At 37.6% G+C, this 14,227-nt stretch overlaps 1 protein-coding gene across 2 annotated transcripts in view; it reads right to left on the minus strand.

Moving 5' to 3' along the window:
* Window positions 1-14,227, minus strand: part of Dtl (denticleless E3 ubiquitin protein ligase homolog) — a 43,173-nt gene that overhangs the window by 23,526 nt on the left and 5,420 nt on the right. For both annotated transcript variants that reach the window (XM_010642570.3, XM_010642569.3), the window contains exons 2-10: window positions 13,557-13,682; window positions 12,768-12,866; window positions 11,974-12,035; window positions 11,771-11,891; window positions 5,826-5,891; window positions 4,397-4,509; window positions 3,101-3,174; window positions 1,354-1,457; window positions 943-1,047 (exon numbers count right to left, since the gene is read on the minus strand). In XM_010642570.3, the coding sequence (XP_010640872.1) occupies window positions 943-1,047; window positions 1,354-1,457; window positions 3,101-3,174; window positions 4,397-4,509; window positions 5,826-5,891; window positions 11,771-11,891; window positions 11,974-12,035; window positions 12,768-12,866; window positions 13,557-13,682 (870 nt within the window). The remainder of the gene's footprint in view (window positions 1-942; window positions 1,048-1,353; window positions 1,458-3,100; window positions 3,175-4,396; window positions 4,510-5,825; window positions 5,892-11,770; window positions 11,892-11,973; window positions 12,036-12,767; window positions 12,867-13,556; window positions 13,683-14,227) is intronic.

Raw genomic sequence — 14,227 nt, forward strand, 5'->3', positions numbered from 1 at the left:
TGATTAACGAAATGAGCAGCTGTTCAAGTTGGTTTCTTTAAGGAAAACAATAAAAAAAAAAATTACAAAACCTCTTCCCTTTTCCAAATACTCTTGCTCTTGTTTCAAAAACATCAGGCCCTGGAAGTGCCAGCAATGCTACTGCCATAGATACTGAAGTCCTAATGAGATTGCAAGGGAAAATCTTTGACATTTGACAGCAAGACCTGAGGAGGAATGAGGACACTAATACGCAGCTTCCTGAAGTCATTACTATTTTAAAAAATAACACAACCTTCTTAAAGCATGCTCAAGAAACCTGGGTTTATCTTTTAAAATATTATTTACTTTTATTAAACGTCATTTGTTTATTAAATAAAAGTATCAGATTCTATGTTTATATTCTTTAGGATAAAAGGAAAGGTGGCATTGAGAAAAAAAAATGAAAGATAAAATGGCTACTATCCATCATTAAAGAAAAGGCTGAGGGGAAGATGGAATTATTTGGGGAGGAAGTCTGAAAAAGTCAGCCCCCGCCGTGTGTGTGTATGTGTGTGTGGTGCTGGGATCGAACCTAGGGCCTCACGCATGTTAGCAAAGCACCCTACCATTGAACTATAGCCCCAGCTCTCTAACTAATAGCCTAAAAGAGGACAAAAGTTGAGCAGAATAGCTCTTTTATCCTGAAAGCTTACACATGGTGTTAATTCTACATACAATCCAAAGGGAATGATTCTGGGAGAGTCACTATTAAAATGAAATCAAGTCAGCAGATGGAGCAGGACTGGTTACTAGTAAAATGGTTGCAAGGGAAGTACCCTGATGAAAACATCACTGGAACTAATTAAAGACAATGAAGTCCTCAAATGGCTTAGCAAGTTTTGTTTTTAAAAAATTAAATCATCATTAACAAAAAAGCCCTATTAGTTTCCTACTAGGAGAATACGAATCACTAATACTTACCTGGAGAGGCCTTTAATCCAGTCATATTGAACATGTAGATGTTATCATCTGTGCAATTAGCAAATAAAGTAGAGCCAGTAGAATCCAAAATCAGACTGGAGTATCCTGGGAAAAGGAAATATAAGTTATCATGTCCTGATGGCGAAGAACAGACCTGGGGCTAAAATGCAGAGGCAAAAATAGATCATCACACAAGACTGTCAGACCGAGATACCAGAATTTTTGTCTTCAAAATATATTCAAATTAAAAATATCTTTAGTTTTTCTCTTTTGAAGTTTAAAGGATAACACATATGATAGTTCCTCTGGTCTATATTCTGACACTACCCTAATAAAAAAAAAATTTTTTTTCCAATTATTTTAAACAGAAATTCACATCTCCATAAAGTGCCAGTCTATTCAAAGGCTTACCTAGTTTTCGAGTGCTACTCCCTGGGTACAAGAAACACTTGGATGCTACGGGTTCTTGCCGATAAGCAGTATAATTCTTGCGTAAATCCCATATTTTGATTATCCTAAAAACCAAAACAAATAGTTACTTGGTAGACTTTCTCCCACCCCAAACAAATTTACCTACATCAAATGTGAAATGACTTAATCTAACTCTTCTGGCACTTTTACCAGGTACAGTAAGGACACCTCATTGGGAAACTGAACTATTTTATACCACTGTTTCTAGTGTCAGGCTTATAATTCTGACAAAACGGAAACAGATGTGATTTGACCCAGTGAAGGGTTACGGGAGTCAGCTTCAAGGGAGCGGAAAAGCAAGATGAAGCTGGACGCTGATAGTCACTGTTCCATTGTTTTAGAAAAGCACTTCCTAAATCTTTAATATTCTGCATATATCCTTTGACATCATTAAGTAGCAAGCTCTGTTCCTATGGTTGTATCTATACATAACTCCTTCAGTAATATAGTTTAAACAAATTTTCCTGTGAAACAGGTAAATATTTTCTCATTTAATTTGTTGTGGTAAATATCTTAATCCCCTACTTCTAGTGTGCATTTTGTCTGAAAACATGAGTTTGGTAAAAAATGGCAGTGTCTTGGAATCAAATGGAGCAAGCTTTCACAAGCGCAACTAATAGCTCTCAGGTAATCATTCTTGACAAGAATTTGGTTCACAGAAGGGTAAAAGTATCTATTTTTTTTGGTTTGTTGAGACTGACGTGGAACTCACTATGTAGCCTAGGCTGGTCTTGAATTCACAGGGATCCTCCTGCCTCAGCCTCCCAAGTGCTGGGATTACAGGTGTGTGCCATCATGCCCGGCTAGCCATCATCTTTATATATTAAAAATTGTGAAGGCAGTGATGCATTTGGAGATAAAATGGGCAAAGATGCTTTAACCCTTTCATGATAGGGACAGAATTTGTGTCTTGCTGCTGGGAGGAAGGGACAAAGCAACCCATCAGGTATGCAAGCTGCCCAATGGGAGTCGTGCATGTACCACCGGTGGTTCAAGCTGGCAGGAACATGTCTACAGGAGTCCTTAAACAAAAAGAGATTTAAAAAGTTCCCATACATGAAGAATTTATTTTTTATAAAATAACCAATGAACACGATCACAGACTTATTTGGAAGCCAAAAATCCAGATCAGTCATGGACTGGGGATTTAACTCAGTGGCTCCGCTGCCTGCCTCACAAGCACAAGGTCCGTAGTACAATCCCCAGTACCAAAAAACAAACAAACCAGATCAGTCATAATGGCAAGTATGTGAAGGTATTTGAGCCTTAAGATAAATCTGGATTACTCTCAGAAATGCCAGGTACATGCCCCAAGTCAGGCCTCTTGTTTGAAAGATATTCACACGTGTGAAAAGATACAATCCAAAATAACAAAGTTTACTCCTCCAAACAAGAATCAGTGACTAAGTTGTATTGCATAAGGCAAGCAAGCTGCCACATCGCTTCTTCTCTACAGCAGCAGCAGCCAACACTGTTCCTCGGGGACAATGTGTCAGCTGTGACACATGTATTATCTCACTTGATTATATGAGCAAGAGTTCCAACTAGATATTTTCCAGTATGATCTATAGTTTTTCAACCAGGGTATTCACTTAGTCAAAAGTTAGAAGCGTACACGTTCAATTACAATGGGACTAGGTAACTTCCTAGCACGTCATCAAAAGAACCAGGAAATAAAGTCTCTTACCCATCCACAGCTCCTGCTGAAACTAATGTATTCTCATCTTGAAAAAGGACCACAGTAACGCTCTGCTGGAAATCCTAATAGTGCAAGACAGAACAAGAAGGAAATTTTGCTTAGGGTACTATCTTCACCATGTAGAGACCAAAGTGCTAAGAAAATGGCTTCCTCGCCCACACTGTCAGACTAAATCTTTTTTCCAACAGCCCTAGATACATATGCTAGCAAGCAAACAGTCTCAGCATTCTTAAGTCATGGCAGGCAGCATTAACACTTTAGCTTGTACTCCCCAAAAGCAAACTGGAGACCGAAAGATCTCAATTCCTTGAACTCACTGATTTTTCTCCGTCTCAGCCGTACTGATAAACTGTGTATCCGCAGGAAACTCATTTAACTTTTCTGTGCCTGTTTCATCTATAAAATATTGCTTCCTACCCAGATTATCATACTGGAGCATCTAGAGAATTATGGATGAAGGATCACATGCTCTGAAAAAGTGAGAGGGGCTCAGGGGAGTTTGACCTCCTAATTGCTACTATACAACAAGTTCTCTTGGCTCAGAATCGAAATGTCTGAGAGGTCATGCAGTGTAACTTTATCTGATCTGTATAGACCATTGTCTGTTTCCATTCATGCCCGAGTTGATTACTCAGAACTCATAAACAGTATGAAATTTTCAGGCCTAATGCTTTAGTACTCAACTTTCCCCAGAACATTTACTTGGACCCTACAAACCAAGAATATGACAAAAACACGAAAAGTGAGATCAATGGCAATACTTTTTTTTTTCCTGAAGAGATTTATTATGCAGTTTGAACTTTGACTAAGGTAGCGCTGGCTCTATGTTCTACCAAAGCATTTCTCAAAATATTAAAGAATATTTCGCTACATGTTAAAAAATATACAAAAAATTCCCATCTTTACTATAGTTTACATCATGAAATCAATAGGGATATTTTTCCATACTGAAAAACTATCATTGTATTTAATATAACAGTTCTTTAACATAATAGTTCTTTAATACAATAGTTCTTCAAACTATCTTCCCACTTCTACTGAAGCACATTGTATTACAGGTTATGTTTGGAGATCTCCTGTCCAAAAGCTGAATTTTTAGCATGTCCCACAGATAACACTGCAGTTTAAGAACAATTTCTGTAGGTATTGAATAATAAGCCACTGATAACAAAAGGAAATGAAGATTCTCATTCACCTAATCCACAGCGCCCATCTATGCCCTCAGATGATATTCTACGCCGTTAAGGCCTATAGACATAGATGCACCTCTAAAATCTTACTTACCACAGAAGGAGCGAGCCCTTTGGAATTCTGTTTCTTCTTGGGCTTTGAAGGGGTTTGCTTGTCTGAGGTATTATGAGCTCCACTGATTTGGTTCACTTGCCTATAAAATCCATCTGAAAGATATTCCCAGGAAACTGATTTTTTTTTTTTTTTTAATATCACGGTGAGTGTAACATCTGTACATATAACCTCAAGATGATGTAACTTTAGGACCGGGGATTTAGCTCAGTGGTTCTGCTGCCTGCTTTGCAAGTACAAGGTCCCGAGTTTGATCCCTGGTACCAAAAAAAAAAAAGAAGTATCTTTGACCAGATTAGTGAAACTGGAAACCAGCACAGCCAGCTGCACCATCTCTCTGGTGGTGAGATTATGATGTATAAAAATGAAGAACACACACACACACACACACACACACACACACACACACACACACACTTACAATTAGCTTTATTCATAATGGCCAACACTATCTCCTTCAGCAGATGAATGGATAAGTCAGTAACGGCATATACAAACAGAAAAGTATTCAACACTAAAAAGAAGCAAGGTTGATAAAGCCATAAAGCCTCAAAGGCAGCTTAAATGCATATTATTAAGTAAAAGAAGGCAATCTGAAAACACTATATATTCTGGTTCCCATCTATAAGACATTTTGGAAAAGGCAAAACTAGAGACATGGGAAAAGATCAGTGGTTGCCAGCACTTAAGAGGGGAGGGGAGGTAGTGATGAACAGCAGAGCACAGTTTCCTAGGGTGGTGAACTATTCTCTACGATATGATGATGGCAGACATGTCACCATACGTTTGGTGATACCCAGTGAATGTATGTCACCAAGAAAGAAGCTTAATGTCTACTATGGATTTCAGGTTACAACGATGTGCTGATGTAGGTCCATCCTCAGTTGCAATAAATGTACCACTTGGGAGGACATGGTAGGGGAGGCTGTGTGCATTTAGGGCTGGGGATATGTGGAAATTCTACCTCCTGCTCAATTTTGCTGTAAACCTAGAACTGCTCTACAAAATAAAGCTCATTAACATCTTTTAAAAACCCATCAATAATTTAAAATAAACAGGTCAATGATCATCTGCTTAATGGAAAATAAATTTATATTTAATTCATTCTCATTCTTTAAAGCTAAAAAGACAATTTAAAGACATTTACTCAGTGAACTTACGCATTAATAATTTAGCCTATCAATAATTTAGGCAGATGGCATTATAATCCAGAAGACATTATGGGGTAAATACATGAATGCAATAGTGCTTGCAATAATCACTGGTATACTGAAAATTGAACAGTGAGCAGAAATGGGGGTTTAAGAGCACATGGGCCCTCTGGTGGTGATCAGATGAAAACAGTAACATCTTCATTCAAAATTAAGTACGGGATCACACTTCTGTCAAAATTAAAATATAACTAGGTTACCTTTTTTGTTGCATCTGGTATCCCAGACCATAATGTTGCCATCTCTTCCACCTGTACAGAACACAGCTGTGGAGAAATGAACAGTTGAATAGTCTAGTAAGGTTAATCAGTCAAATGACATATTTCAATTTAATTTCTAGAGTATCTATTTTGCGCTGGGTACTGAATTTGGCACTGGTGATAAAATTTTTTAATCAGAACTCAGGTCTGATTAAACAAATTTATATCGTTCAACCACAAATACAAGGAGCAACTTGATGGAAAGGGTTACAAAGAGCTCAAGATCCCTCTATATAGATTTTCTTTAGACAATGTTGTAGTCAGGATTTGCAAAGGAAATTTAATCTAGGACATGTAATTTACAGGATTATAATATTCACCCAAAAAGTCAAACATAGAGGAATGCAAGAGATACGTCCACCTTCTGGAGACCTAACGAATCCAGCTGAGGACCTGGATCCCACATCAATTTCACCCACGAGTCCAGCCAGAGGCCCTGAGCCCACGGCAATGCCTCATGCAAGACTGTATCAAGGATCTGCACCTGGAAGGTCCAAAGGCCAGTGATGGAAGCTAGAGAGTCTGTGCTGGAGGTGGGGTGATATTCTGTGCCACCAGGCTGAGGGATCTGCCCTGGAGCCAGGAAGCGATGCTTAAGGCAAAAGACCACAGCTCTCCTGAAAAAAACAGCAGCCATCCCCAGCGAGAGCAAGGACCCTAGCTCCCCTGACGAGAACAGCTGCATTCACATCAGGAAAACCAGCCTCAGCAAGCTTCTCCAGGAAAATTAATCGTAAATCTTCCCCTCCAGTCCTCCTTTTATGCCCTTGGCAAACATTCTCTGGAGGGTCTTCCACACCCAGAAAGAACCACACTGACTTAGTTTAGCTGGGTGTTCCAAGTTGACCATTATTAGTTAATCCACTATAGATAATAACTTCAGATAATAATCTTTCACTGTAAAATTTCTCAAAATTAAATAAAATACTTAATAAAGCTCAGAGAAGATAAGTATGTTGTAAATTTACTCTTGGCAATGTAACTCCAGAGCCCACCTGTCACACCTTTCATTTTTTTCAGTCCCCACAGAGCCCTCAGGTAGTTGTTTTTGGTTACTCTGTCCAATTTACAGCAAATATTGGCAGTTTGCTAAATGCTCACTCTTCCATACAGGAAGCAGAGTTTCTTTTATACTTTTTTTTTTTTTTTGGTGGTACCAGGGATCTAACTCAGGCCCTTGTGCTTGCAAGTCAGGCAGCGGAACCACTGAGACAAATCCCTGGCCCTCTTTTATACTTCATTTTAAAGAGTAAAGCATCAAAAATAAATTGTTTTCCTGTATTCCATTCTTTTACATTTTTTTTTTCCTGTACCAGGGATTCAACTCAGGACCTTAAGCTTGCCAGGCAGGTGCAGTAACACTGAGCTACATCCCCGGCCCTCCTATATTCCATTCTTCAATCCCTTGCCCTCCTTCCATTCCCAGAGACAACCTCTTTCACAAATTTCATATGTATTTCAGTATTTTTATACTAAGACAATACAAATTTGGAGGGAAAGTCAACAACTAAAGTAAGAAATTGGCCTAGGGTGAGCTACTGGTGTTTTTTGGTTTTACCTTGAGAGCAGCCACAGTTGTAGCACTAGGACCAGGCAGCTAAAATACCCATAAAAAAACCTATCATCCTTCAAGCCTGAGGAATCAGGAAAAGGAAGTGGGAGCAACAAGAGCTCCCAGAGTGAGAGAGCTGGAGAAAGAGAACACTTAATTCTGTGTTTAAACTCAGTGCAAGTCTTTAATTGACCCCTGAGCCATAGGTGAAGAAAATGGACTGAGGTTTAAACTAAAAAACTGAAATGGTATATATGATCCATTGCCTTACTGCAGGTGTGAGTCTGCAATTTGAGTCTAAATGATCTGACTGGTAATACAGAAACAATAACTCTTCCCTAAGCAATATAACAGAATCCAGAGTCTAACATCCAACATGCCATTCACAATGCCCTTGACATATAAAAAGCCAGGAAAAGAGGTTGCTCTCAAGGGGAAAGAAACCAATGGAAGCCAATTCTAAGGCAACTCAGATGTTGATTTATGAGATTATATAAAGTATATAATATACACTTGTAATTAAGGAAAAGGCAGTAAATCTCAGCAGAAACAGAATTTATAAAAACAAATCTTAGAACTGAATAACAATAACCAAAATAGCAAAAGATGCACTAGATAAGTTTAAGAACAGAGTGGAGAAAATAAAAGAATAGTGGAGAGATCACAGAAAGTCACTAAAGAGATCCATTGAAATCACTCAATTTGAAGCAGAGAAAGCAAGCACTTTGCATTGTGCTAAGTTAAAAAAAAGCTAGTTACAGAAAACTACATACTGTATCTTGTCATTTATATATAAGGTGAAGAATAGACAAATCTATAAAAACAGAAATAGTAAAGTGGTTATATATGGCTAATGAAGTTGTGGGTGTAAAGAACTGCTAAGTTAGTTTCCTTTCAGGCTGATGAAAATGTGCTAAATGTAGACTGCAATGAGTTGTTGCACAACTCTGAATAAACTAAAAAGCACTGAAAATAGGCAAATTTAATGGTACATGGAATGGTCTGAATATGGTTTGTCCACTCCAAAACTCATGATGGAATTTGATAATTGCCTTGGTAGTGTTGGGAGGTAGGGCCTTTAGGAGGGGGATTGCGTCATGAGTAGATTAATGGGTCATCTTGGCGGTGGTTTTGCCATGAAAGTGAGCTCTCTGTGCAATTCCCTCTGACATACTATGATGCAGCAAGAAGGCCTTCACCAGACGCCAGAGTTGGGCCCTTGGTTCACCCAGCTTCCAGGACAATGGGCTAAATGAATCCCTACTCTTTAAATTATTCTGTCTCATAGATTTTGTTACAGCTACAGAAAGCAGACTAAGACCAGATGTTATTTATAGTTCAAATTTAAGAAAATTGAAAAAAATTTTTAAATCTCAAAGATTCATGGGACAATTTCAAAAGGCCATGTAAATGAGCAATTGGAGTCCCAGAAGTGCAGGAGGAAGGAAAGAAGACAGGAAGCAAGAGGAGAGAAGAGAGTAGAGAACAAGAGAGAATATGAATGAACCAGGCAGACAAAATTATTAAAAGAATAGCAAAAACTTACCAATTCAGTGAAACAACAATTTACAAATCCAAAATGTTGAGTAAGCCCCAGAGTTTGGAGGAACCATGCATGACTAGATACATCACAGTCAAACTGCTGAAAGTCAAAGTTCCTGAATATAGCCAGGAAAAAGAAGACATTATACACAGAGAAATGTTTCAGCTGAAACAATGGAAGACAATGGAACACATCAAGTTATGAAAGGACAAAAGCTGCCAATTAAGATTTCTTTGTTGTTGTTGGCAGTATCAGGGATTGAATTCAGGACCTTGTGCAAGGTAGGCAAGTGCTTTACCACTAAGAGACATCTCTAACTTTTTTGTTTTATTTTTTAAACAGGTTCTCACTAAGCTGACCAGCCTGACTTCAAACTAGCGACCTTCCCGTTTTAGCCTCCTGAGTAGCTGGGATTACAGGCAGGTACCACCACACTCAGTAAGAATTTTATATGCAACAAAAACATCCCTCACAAAGATATAAGGACATTTCCTGATAAAGGAAAACAAAGACAATTTATTGCCACCAGATTTCCACTAAAAGAAATGTTAAGGAAAGTTCTTCATGCCAAAGGAAATGATGCCAGAGGGGAGGACAGAGATGGCCTTGCCAGAGGAAATTCATGAGTTCAAGGGTAAATCATGAGTTGGATTTTGGGTATGTTGAACTTGAAGTGCTTGTAGAGCATCTAAGTACAAAAATATAGATCTAAGATAATATAACTAGAATAGTAAACAAAGAAAAATTTGGAATAGATGAAAATGTCCAGGGAGAAGGTACAGGCTGAGTAGAAGAGAAGGTCAAACAACATATCCTGAGCCATGTTATCACTTCAAGCTAAAGAAGTGTAGTACACACAGTCCTTTGCAATTGAAACCAACAAAAGACATAGGGAGTATTAGAAGGAAACAGTACATAGATTTCAAGAAAGAAAAGAATTTTTATGAAATTTTAGAAATGGCCAAGTAGAAGAAAGGCAAGAAAAGTCTCAGGCTTCTGACATTTAGGTAATAATTAGGTATTAACATTATTAAATTAGGAAATGAAGGCCCAGGGAGGTAAAAACTATTTTGCTCAAGAGTCTGAGGCAAACATTAGAATAAAACCTAAGGCTTCTATCGGTTACAAAGGGCACAAGGGCAGGAGGGCAGATGACTTAGGAAGTGAGTGAAGCTAAAATATAGTTCATCTTTCACCAACCAAATGGTGGGGCATCAAGGGTGGTTTCCAACCAGATTCACTCACACCAGGACTACTGGGAGCCACGGGAAAAGTCACCTGCACCAACGTCTAACTCAGTGCTTCTTCTATCAGAACACAGTGGCATAGATTTATCCACATGCAGAATTTTTAAAAGTAAGCCAAGGGACCAAAGGATTGGTGTTTCCCTTTTCCATTACCCTTCACTTAAGACAAATTTTCATAATCTTAAATTATTTTTATAGTCTGAGTTCTGGCACAGGCATCCAGTAAATTTAACTCTATACAACAAATGTGTTAATAAAGTCATGTAGAGGTCAAAACTCATGACATCATGTATTTCCTCTTCAGGGTTCCAGCTCAACAGCATGCACAGTAGTTTAAAAAAGTCCAAACCTGGCCGGGGATTTAGTTCAGTGGTTCTGCCACCGCCTGCCTTGCAACCACAAGGACCTGAGTTTGATCCCCAATACCAAAAAATAAAATAAAATAAAATAAAATAAAATAAAATAAAATAAAATAAAATAAAAAGTCCAAACCAAGAGCTGGGGATTTGGCTCAGTGGTTCTGCTGCCTGCCTTGAAAGTACAAGGTTCCAAGTTAGATCACTGGTACAAAAAAAAAGTCCAAACCAGCTAAACAACTCAGTTTAATATCCCTGAGTGTTTGGGTGAATAAGTAAAAATATTTCCTTCTAAAATAAGTATTTTTTTAATGTTAAAGAAGACTGTAATGTTTGTCTCTATAATTCTGAAAGTCATATTCAGATACTTCTTTTAGATAAATGTTTACTGATCTATGAAAACGAAAATTAGTGAGAAACAAATAGAAACAGAAAAAAAAAACTATAATGAAAAACTCATTCAGATGTGTCTGCTAAGTATTTCCTCAGATGCTATGGTACTTCTCTCATTATAGCATTCTTTATTCTTCTTTCCCCATTGGAACAGTAAAAAAAAATATAGAAAAAAATCAATTTTGAATAATAGTTGGAATCATACTAGGAAACCAGGCCATTTAAACTAACTACCCCATAAGTTTTTCGGTAGAGAATCATGTTTAGTTTATCAGGACTTTCAGCCTAGTCTTATACTCCATTTAAATTTTACAAGGGAGAGAGATGACCTCCCAAGAAAGAGAGACATGTGAATGAATCCATAAGTGGGTGCTGATCATGATCTTTTCACTACAGCTTTCTAGACATTTAAACTGTTACTGATACGGCTCCCACAGAACACAGTGTGGCCAGTTCATATCTCCCATCTTTATTTAGATGGATGGCTCACTGGAGAGTTACTGAGTGTCCTGTACAAGGTTTCAACTTTAATGGACAACTAGAGTTATACAGAAGTATTGTGGCTATTTATAACCTTTCGCTTTATCTGCAAGACTTTTGACTTTCAAGGACAATCTGGAAATAATGACCATGAATTAAACCACTTAATGTCATTATTGTTTTAAGTCACGTTAGAATCTCAGCCATCTATACAGGTAAAGTAGCAGTTCTGACACAGAAAGGATAGAAACACAGTTTATTCTTTTCTCACCATAAAAGAGGTTAAGGAGATAAAAGGATAAACATAAACCTACCTTTCTGAAACTTAGAAAACGCAACAGACTTGAGACTGCATTGATGACCTTTGCATGTTCCAATCAGCTCACCAGCCTTTACATCCCAAAATTTGGCTGTTTGATCACCTGCTGCCGTAACCTTTCAAAAATAAGGTAGCACAATAATAAAGCAACCTTTTACTAGTATTTGCTCAGATCCCAATAAAATGAAAACCACTTACAAGTTTAAGTTCACCAGGGACCCAGGCCAGGTCAAAGACAGCATTCCAGTGAGCCATCCATTCTGAAAAAAGAGGATGGGCGATGTGAACTGGGCACACTGTTCTGTGGGAGCCGTATCAGTAACGGTCTAAATGTCTAGAAAGCCACAGTGAAAAGATCAGAGATCACACCCACTCGTGCCCTCACACGTCTCTTTCTTGGGAGATCATCTCTCCCACTGCTCTCCATATCTTATTCCAACCAAACTGGATCATTCCTTCTTATAGCCTTTACTGTGTTCTCTAGGAAAGTTGATGTTTTCTCCTATACTTGGAGTGCTCTCTTCAAATGCCATTAGTCTATAAATATAATTCAACTCAAGTGTTCCATTTTCAAGAAAAAATTTCCTAGCCTACTTTTCTGGCTTGCTTTTGTGCTTCTATATCATTTATAGTCTTTGTTTTGTTACTTCAGTGCTAGACTTACTGGTCTCAAATTATCAGCTTCTTAAGGTCAGTAGAAATTTGCTTTATAAATAGAAGAGAATTTATTAATATTTAAAGCATTATTTCCCCAATCACTTTAAATGTAAAAGATTTAACCTTTTAAAATAATTTTCAAAAACAAAAAAAATTGTTTTTAATTCTAAAATGCACTTTTCTCAACTTTTAAAAAAGGCCTTGTTACAGTTAAGGTAGGCAGTCCCTCATTTACTTTTAACCTGGTCCCTTGTTACTGAATATATTTAATTAGTGATTTTTACTTGCTTTATGAATTAAAAATGTTAAAGGAAAAATCATAGATCTAAGCTTACCTTTGAAGCACTTCTTTCTGCTAGTTTGTGATTCCGTATTATATAGTCTAACAAAGCCTTCTTCATTGGCAACTGCTAATATATGCTCCATATTGGGAGCTAAAGAAAGAAATAAAGAATATATAAAAAAAACACTAAACTTTTCAAGGGAGTATAAAGGTATTAAATAACTCAAAACCTTTACCACAATGATCTTCAGATAGACTGATTTAGAAGGGCTAAGTCAAGAGTGGTACTTCAGAATGGACTAGCCGGTGGCAGCAAATAAATTCTATAATGATACAGGCAACAAGCAGGCTCTTAGTTTCAAAATTTTCTTCTCACAACCTTTCACTTTTCTACTCTTAAAATCATTAAGAGTAGGAACACATCCTTCTATTTCTGTTCTAATGAACAAAAGAAAACTATATACTCAAGCAAATCAAAAGCAGTGTCTACTAAGCAAACTTATTTTCATCGTAGCTGAACCTGTGTGACCTTTTCCATATATTGGTTCAAAAAAATAGGCCAGTGCACCCTCCGATAGCTCAGTTGGTAGAGCGGAGGACTGCAGACCCGACAAAAAAATGGTGCTATAATAGTCCTATGCTAGAGGAAATAAGTTATTATGCTAATTATGCATAGAAATTTTAAAAGCCTATTTGGTCATCAGGAGAGAATAGCTATTAGAAAAACCTTAACATTAACTCATTTTTCTGTCAAAGGAAGATACCTCAGTATACTGTGCTTCCAAACAGGAAATACATCATTTCTGTACAGGCTTAGCCCAGATTGTAGTGATTCTCTTACCAGAAGAGAAGGTGCATCCAAAAGGAGGAACTGGGACTCCTGTTTCTCCGTAGGATGTGTGCTCATCATGACAGCTGCACTGATAGCCAGTTAGGAGGGACTGCAGCGGATAATGTGAGGACCACCCTAAAATAAGATGACTGCTTAGGATTTCAATGGAGCATCTCATTTCAGCATTTTTAACAAACACAGAGATAAATATTTTGCTTAAAGAGCTTTACATTAACATAGATCCATTCACTATAGTACCTCTGGTCCTCTAGAACACTCAGTTTCTGGTATTTTCTTTAAAAATCCCAGGGAAGAAATTCAAATACACTCCCAGATTTAGGTAAGGTTCAGCATTGGCTAACCATCCTTATTGGAGGCCCTCATTAAAACATTAAGAGTAGAAGAAACAAGTGGCCTTTGTACATGGTACCCCGCTTTGAGCCAAGACACAACTACAAAAGCATTACTATTAAAACTGCTGCCCCCTTCACCGAAAGTTTCATTATGGTTTTAGAGTTTCTGAATCAACATTACAAATGCTCAAGTTACTGGTAACCATCATATATAATCCAGTGCCCAGTCTTAAATTAAATTACCTGTCAATGTGCCTACTATAGCCAGTAACATTATTTGCTAAGTAAGTGACAATTTTATTTCCTTTTCTTTTTTATGGTGCTGAA

This window comes from Fukomys damarensis, unplaced genomic scaffold (assembly GCF_012274545.1).
Source record: "Fukomys damarensis isolate Sample0158 unplaced genomic scaffold, DMR_v1.0_HiC HiC_scaffold_11, whole genome shotgun sequence".
Taxonomy (NCBI): Eukaryota; Metazoa; Chordata; class Mammalia; order Rodentia; family Bathyergidae; genus Fukomys; species Fukomys damarensis.